At 48.6% G+C, this 8171-nt stretch overlaps 1 protein-coding gene across 1 annotated transcript in view; it reads right to left on the reverse strand.

Annotated features, from left to right (window-relative positions):
- Positions 1-1578: 1578 nt before the first annotated feature.
- The window catches only part of Arnt2 (aryl hydrocarbon receptor nuclear translocator 2), a 107844-nt gene continuing 101251 nt past the window's right edge, over positions 1579-8171 (reverse strand). Inside the window, exons 17-18 of the mRNA XM_028774701.1 lie at positions 3762-3898; positions 1579-1942 (exon numbers count right to left, since the gene is read on the reverse strand). Of these exons, the coding sequence (XP_028630534.1) occupies positions 1844-1942; positions 3762-3898 (236 nt within the window). The 3' untranslated portion in view covers positions 1579-1843. The remainder of the gene's footprint in view (positions 1943-3761; positions 3899-8171) is intronic.

An 8171-nucleotide genomic window follows, 5' to 3' on the forward strand; every position in this document is an offset into this window, starting at 1 on the left:
GGGTGGGTTGCTGCCAAGGGCAGTCTGCTGAGCCAAGTAAAGTTTGCAAGTGAGTCCTGTACAAACACTGGTGCTCCCTCAATGTCCGGCAGAGCTGAGCTTCTGAATGGAGTGGTGCTCTCCCTGGCTCTTAATCTACATGCTCATTCTGTCCCTGTGCATCCTGGAGCCTATTGTACTCCCAGCATCCAAGGATCCAGGCAGCACAGCAGGTCTGTTCTGAGAGTGTGCACCTCCACAGCTCTACCAAGGGGTTCCTGAACGGACTCTAGAGGACTCCAGAGCCTGCCTGTGAAGCTCTGTGGCTTCTCCCACATTTGGGCATCAGTGGGCTGATACCTGAGGTGAGGGTCCATTGAGTGAAAGGAGGCAGAGAGAACTCACAGCAGCACATGGAGTGGGGTAGGGGCAGGGTAGAATGGGTGGAATCTGAAAGCTCTTTAAAATCTGACTGACACAGGGACTCTGATGTCAGAGATAAGCCAGGCAGAAGCTTCTAGAACAGTGAGTGGCTCTCAACCTTCCTAACTCTGTGACCCTTTAATATAGCTCCTGATGTAGTGATGCTCCTCAACCAAAAAATCATTTTCATTGCTATTTCATAAGTGTAATTTTTTACTGTTATGTATCATCATATAAATGTCTAATATGCAGGATATCTGACGTGACCCCTGTGAAATGGTTGTTTGATCCTCCAACACAGTTCACAGGCTGAGAACCGCTGTTCCAGAAGTTAGCTCAGAGTTCTACCTTAAGACCACTGAGAAATTCAGGTCTTTGTAGAAACAAGGCCTCACAGGCCTGGCTGTGTCCCCCCTGAGATACTCCTGCCTCTCCTGCCTGCTGAGGACAGAGGCTCAGGTGGCCCAGGGCACCCTTTTCCACCCAGAGTGTGGCCCAATCTCCTTTCCAGGTTACTGAGCAGAAGGTGTCAGGGACAGTTAGGAGAGAGGTATCATAACCCTGTACAGAGGGCCAGGTCTGACTTCCTGAAGGCGCTGGGCAGAAACCATCTCTGCTCTGCTGCTGAGCAGGGAGGATGCAGTGACCTTCATGGAATCGGCTGTCACCCAGGCCTAGTAAGAGAAGTGTGAGCCCTCTAAAAGGTCACAAGGAGGAAGGACTAGAAACTTTAAGAAATGGAGGATGTCTGTAAAAGGGCAGGGGACCAAAGAACTGATTTATAGAGTGAGCGGCTCCCCAGCCCTGACTTCTGGGGAGTCAGCCCAGCTCCCAGGCTTGCCTTGGAAATGCAGCTGAATGGGGATGGCTTCTCACTCTCACTGGCCACACACACCAACACCACAGTACTTCTACCAAGCCACAACTTTGATCCTCACTGTTTAAAGCATACCTGGCCCCAGGCCATCAAGGACGGTGAGTGTGGGAGCCTCACATCCTGTGTTCCTGGCTCCAGCACAGAATGCAGAGGTTACTGCCTCTCACTCTGACATGAAGCCTCCAGGCAGCAGCTGTGAAAAGCAGAAAGAAGCCCAGCATCTGCGCCAGGCAGACCCGCTGGTGCTGCCCGCCATTGTGGATCAAGCAAACACTTGACGGGTGCAAACTGTTCATTAATAGATCATTCAGAATGAAATTTAAGACCCTGGAGGCCCCCTTCCGAGCACACAGATAAAGTACAATAAATACAAAGATACCCAACCCAAGAAGCCAGGGCTGTGGGTTAGAGCCAGGTGATGCCATGTCCAGGGAAGATGGGGAATAAGGGAGTTTTCTGGGGTTCTGCAGCAGGGCAAGTTGGGTGAGGGGGGCCCTCTTTGAACACAGGCATCTATGGCATGATAATAGTGCCTGGGCAGTAGAAGCCTAGCTTTGCCTCAAGCTACTCAGAAAATGGAGGGAACATGCCCAGGTCAGCAAAGTCCTCGATGTTATAGTTGCCAGTCCCCTGCGTCGGGTCGCCCGGCATGGGTAGCATGTCCTGGAGAGGAGAAGAACAGAAAGTCCCAGGGGTCAGTGACCTCACCCAGAGCCTGCCCTTGTCCCGGAGTCCAGCCTGCCACTGACTGATCCCCTTGACCATCTCTCTAGTGAGCAGATGTTCCTTTGATTAGCTTAGTGTACAGGTGTACAAGGCTGCTCTTTAGGAGGCTTCAATACCCGACCGCACTGGGAGCCACTCCCCTGGGGAGACTCATGCTGAAGGCAAACAATACTAGAACACAAACCTTTTCTGAAGCTAAACCAGGCCCAGGGGTTGAAAGAACTCAGCTAGGCAAGCAGAACTTACAACAATAGTTAAGACTGGACAGCCATGTGACCGCCAACCGAATAGGAGCCTGAGCATGTGTGGCCTGGGCACAGTGGCCTGTGGGGGGTGATGCCATCCCAGAGTGGAAGGTCAGTTACTTTATCTAGTCCTAGTTTGTTAGACCTTAGACGACTTGCTCTGAAAATATTAGGGAGTTCCAATTCTGTAGGGCATTAGTCCCACTGTGCTTTGTCCGCTTCCCAGCCCACGTGATAATGGTGAGAAAAGAATTCTGTGGACAAACATGCTTGGGAAACAAGGCACGCTTCCCTACCTCCTAGAAAGCCATGCTTGTCTGGTATAATAAAGGATCTGATAAATCCTGCAAGAAAGAAACTGAATAACTTGCTTTAACTGGTGTTTCACAAAGTTATTTAACCAAGAATTCTTTTTAGTGGGATGACCTTGAAGATACATTGCTAGGAATTAATGCCTTTTAGGGCCTCCCTAAGTCATGAAGGTGGGTAGGGGCTGGTCTTTACAGTGGGAGGAGGGAGGAAAGCCATCCGGAGGGCTGGGAAAGGCACTTCCTTGTACTAGGAAGGGAATATAGCCAGGTGGACCCCTGAGGGATAACTGGCTCTAGACTTTGACCTAGTAGGAGGTGTGTGTGTGTGTGTGTGTGTGTGTGTGTGTGTGTGTAGCACTGAGTCTTAAGGAAGAGTATGACCTGAGCCTCCTACACCTTGGCTCTTTTCTTGGAGCTTTGCTCTACAGGGCAGACAGCACTCTGAGGGTCCCCCAGAGGAGCTTGGGCTGCTGTTAAAAGACTGGGTGGGCAGGCCCACCTCTAGCTGAAGAAAGTTAATGGACTCATACCTGCACTTACAATGTTCCAGGAAAACCTGGGAGGCTGAGTCCTGTATGATAGGCAAGGTCATGTCCTTGTCACCAGCACAGTAAGATTGGTCTGTGCTAAGAACTAAGAACAGCAAGGCAAGTCTTTAACAGTGGAGGTCTGGAAGTAGCCTTAGACTCTCAGCCTAGAGAGTTGAGCCCTGGCCCAGCTGCCGTGGGCTAAGTGTCTGGGGATGAGAGTCCTTCTTCCTGGTTGCCATAGTGAAGAGGAGATAGACTGAGGCAATCAAGCCCCCAGGTACCTGCAGCTCTATGTATATTGCACATAGTGAGCTCTGAGAGTCTCTAGCTCTTAGTGGGGCATGAACCCTGCTCCAAGATGAACCCTCCTACTGTCTCTGGCTCCATACACCCCTCCTGGACAACTTCGGGGCTATGATTCAGGATGCAGCCTCTCCTGTGTGAGTGCAGCTGAAAGGCTGATGGTTCCTGTGCCTCTCCTGTGTACCTGAAGGCTTTGACTAGGCAGGACAGGACTTTCCTTCCACTTGTGGGCTCCCCATATTGCAGGCTGGGTGGGATCTCTTGCTGGCTACCGGGCAGGGCAGGCAGAGGTGCAGAAAGGGACATAAGGAAGCAGAGAAGGCGCAGGTACCTACACCTACGAGAAGGCGCTGCTCGCTGGATTTACCTGGAACACTTCAGTCTGGCCAGGCTGCTGGTGGGAGTGCTGCTCACCGCTCTGCTGTCCATGATGCTGGCTCTGCCACTGGGACCAGACCTCCGAGGGCCGGCCCTGGAATTGCCCGCCACTCTGTCCACTTTCAGCTGAAACACCCAACGAACAGAATACTTAAAAAAAATTATCATGTGGTTCTGAGAACCTAAGACTTGGGGACCTGGCTGTCATATTCTGTCATTTCTCCCATTATAGTGCCACTCAAGGGTTCTACACTCCTGAAAGGCATGTCCCTCCCAAACAGGCCTCCTCTCTTCCTGACAGAGAATAAGCTGAGTGGTGAAGACTGGAGGAAGCCCTGTGAAGTGTGACTGGGTGGCCAGAAACAATAGTTTTGTTTTTTAGAATGAGCCTGTCAGGTGACTGTTGCTCTATCCTCACAGCCCCCTACGTTCCTGTGGTTGCTCATGGTGGCCTCAAAACAGATAATAAGAGGAATGAGAATTTTGCCTAAACTATTTTGAGGACTTAGCTAAAGAGTGTGTGCACAAGCATGTGCATGTGTGTGTCTTCATGAGCATGTACTATTCGTGTGTAAAGTACGGAAGACAAGCTCAGTTGTGTCTCCTCACACTTGGAACAAGCACCTCCTTGCCTGCTCAGTCTGCAGCCCGGGCTGCTTTTTCAATTCCTGTCTCTCCCTCACGGAGTTCACCACAGGCTCTTGCTGAGTCTCTGCTCCCTCAATGCCATGTCACATTACAGTGTCTTTCCTTTAAGCTCACTGTTCCTGCTGTGATCTGGGTTCCACTGCCACCCACACCCAGATCTATAGGCCTCTGCCCCTGCCTTCCTGGGACAGTGACACTGCCTACAGGTAACCAAGGGCTCCTCAGGTGTGGCTTCTATCTGCTTCTCTTCATGTCTTGGTAACCCTACCTACTGGTGGTACTTGGCAGTCACAGTCCATCACCTCCTTTTCCTCATGCCCCGTCCTCTTTCCTTTTTAAATACATAAAATTTATTAGCAAGCGCATGTCGGTGTGTGTGCAGATGCTGGACAGTAAGTAACTCTTGGGAGTCAGTGCTCACCTTCCATTGTGAGTTCTGGGAATGATCAAACTCAGGTCACTAGGCTTGTGCAGCACCTCTTCTCCCCACTGGGTCATCTCACTGTGTTCCCTTGGCCGGCGCTGCTCCTGCACTTTCTTGGTTATCTCATGGTCCTAAGGAATGTGATCCGAGGGTCTAGCCTCAGTTTGGCCTTCTCTCAGTTGGCCTGGCACACCTGTACCCTCTTAGATGGTGTCCTTCACATCGCACTGACATCCAAAGTGGAGTAACTAAGGCCAAGCGTCCTATCTCAGCCGTGCCAGGCTGCTCTAATGTAGTTCTTTGACTATAGATGAAATCAGTATGTTCTTAAAGAAAGAGGTGAGGAGGAAGGGAGGGCATAGGAAGGAGGGAAGAGTGAGAAAAGGAGATAGGAGGAAGGGAGAGAAAAAGAAGGAGGGAAGAAAGGGATAGAGAAGGGAAGGGAGGAAGGGATGGAGAAGAGGAGTGAGACGGAAGAGTGCAGGCATGCTGTAGTAGTCATTTGCATCTGAAACCTCCAGGTTATATGTGATGATGCATGGTGAAGTTTTCTCAGCTGTACCTCAGGGATAGTCAGAGGCAGAGAGAAGAGCAGGAGGAGAGGACTGGAGAAGATTGACTGATTATTCATACTCGAGAGTACATGGTTCTATTAATTACAGGTAATACATTTAAAAATAAAAAAAATAACCTTCTGAGACGGTAAATGCTTTTAAACATTTGCAACAGGAAAAAATCAATTAATTATGCTGCTTCTGAGAACCACTGAAGGACGGAAATGACAGAGTTTTGAGGCAACTGCATGCTCCACATTAAGCTTGTCTTGGATACATTGTTTCAATTCACTTCCAGATCTAAGAGATGAGTCTACTACCCACGTTCTTCATAGTGTAAGAAAACTGAAGGCTCAGAGATATCAACAGGTTTGTCCTATTTCTTTACCATATAAACCTAGAGGTTGACCTTAGACACCCCTGACATGGAAGGCTACCTGCACTCATTTGATAAATAGAGCATAAATCTAAGACATTGGGTGAATGGAGATCAACTTAGTCTGCCGAGGAAGGAAATGACTTCAGAGGTCAATACAGCTGAGTATTTTTCTGAGGAAAGCACAGGTTACCATGGAATCAGAAGAGCAGGTCCTACCTAAACCTGAGTCTTCTCGAGGAAGAGAGGATGAAGGATGACCACGGGAAGGATGACCACTTAAGGGGCCACTGAAGGCACTTTTGAGTTTCCAGAACCAGATAGTAACTTTTAAAACTACAAAGTAAACATGACTTTCAACATAACCTCTCCTGTCTGAGGGAGAATTGTGTGTCATTTGCCTAAACCAATCAACCTGCAGACGGTCTGCAGGAACTGCATATGGCCTGTTCCCAAAGTACACATACAACTCCTTTCTGGAATAACCCAGCATCCAGAGTAAGACCCAGGCTGCTGCTGCCCTGTCTAGATGGATGGCCTCCTGCTAGGCCAGGTGTCTGGGTTAACTGCGCTACATCTCTTAACTGGGGCAGCTCAAAACTTGTGGACCTTAGTGCAGTCTGCTCCTAAGGGACAGAGGCAGGGCTGACATTGTCCATCTTTTTAGCTGAAGTTTAAAGCTAGACTTCATTCTTTCACTATCACCGTCCTGGGAGGTGGCAGCGGGTGGAAATTGCTCTAAGATTCCTACATTCTAACAGTCCTATGCAGACTGTTCAGCGCTGTTGGGTTTAGCTTAATGGTTCTTGGTGAAGGGAACTGCTGGCACTTCTCATTCTCACAAACAGCAGGAGGCAAGCCGGTAAACATACAGGGAGACTGATAGACATCCTTAGTAAACGGACATTCCTACCCAGTGGGAATTAAACCAGCCCATCAACAGTGTAAATGCTGAGAAATCCTGCTGGGTAAAGTGAATGAGCCCTGAGAGAGGCAGCTGCTTCCTACCTAATCTACAGAGAGCATCAGACAAGGGCCACAAACCTTTCAGCTCCTTTGGCAGGGAGTTCACCTTTCAACCTTGATTAATAAGATCAGGCATGTCTCTAATTCTTCAGTTTCTAGGTTAAAAACATACATAGCTGAGATTTGGGAGCAAGATTAGGGGTGGAGGAATAGGGCACTTGCATCTGCCTTCCCTCTCTGTTTGCACATCCTATTTATCAGTGGAAGAAGCTTCAGATGTTTTGAGAATGATACATTCCATTTTCTCCAGCCTCCACTCAGCCTGACCTGGGTGGAGCATTTGGGGAGGGGAATTTCCTGTTCTTTCCAAAAGGGGCTCGCCTAGGGCGCAGTGGTGTCCTCTGCTGTGGCCTGACTTGATTTGTTTTCACCTGTCTGGACTTGTGTCATTGTGACCGAGCTGTTGATGCTACCTCAGCCTAAAATTGAAAAGCAGATGCTAAATGCAAAACATGGACATGCTGGTGCTTGCCAAGTCACTGTCTCTGGAAGCATGCTGTATGCATTTCAGGCCATATACAAGCCATGGAGGAATAAGGAAGGGTGGGAATGTCCCGAGTGCTTTAGCATCTTAAACTGTTCTTTCTCAGCAAGCTGTGGGTTTGTCTTCCTGCATTTCTACAAGAAACATTATACACACTAATGACCAAATTGAGACAGAGGGATTAACAAATTTGGGGATTCAAGTTGTACCCTACCTGACAGTTACCAACTTGTTTTGTCTGAGCTCCCAATCTAATCTTCATTATCCGTCTTTGATATACTAAACTGCCCTCAGTTTCTGCTTGTGCCCAGAGGTGCAGAGACCTACCAAGACTAGCTAAGCTCTCCTTCCTGCTGTACAGAATAACCATGTTGACGTTCTGGGTTGTTACATAGTAGACATGCTCTATTAGAGTCAACACAGGTCACTGGATCCCAGCTTTCCTGCATGTGTGTCTCCGTGTCTGTCCTTTCTTCATTCTCTCATTACTCTAGTCATCGTTCCACAAACAAGCCATGATGGACTTGGCACCAATTAGGCCTGTCAATCACAGGGCCAGGAGATCAACCCTCCCCCCCCAGGAAAGCGGGTTCTTCTGGGGACATAGCTAAGGAGATGGGAAGAATAATTATCTCCTCAATGAGATTATGTAATTACATCCTCTAATAGCCTCTCCTTTGATACAGTTGCTTACAGATCTTCAGGGTTAAATCTCACTGATTTTTTCTAAGTTCTAACTCAAGAAGTGTAACTTGTCCTTTCTTTTTTGAACGCCATCCAAACATCTAAACGTGGTTGAACCAGTACCCCGAACGGTTTCACTGTTTCTCTTATGGGCCTATGTAAGGGTAAAAATTAAAACAGCTCAGCAGAGACCACAAACAACT

Source organism: Grammomys surdaster, unplaced genomic scaffold, assembly GCF_004785775.1.
Source record: "Grammomys surdaster isolate TR1022 unplaced genomic scaffold, NIH_TR_1.0 242, whole genome shotgun sequence".
Lineage (NCBI taxonomy): Eukaryota > Metazoa > Chordata > Mammalia > Rodentia > Muridae > Grammomys > Grammomys surdaster.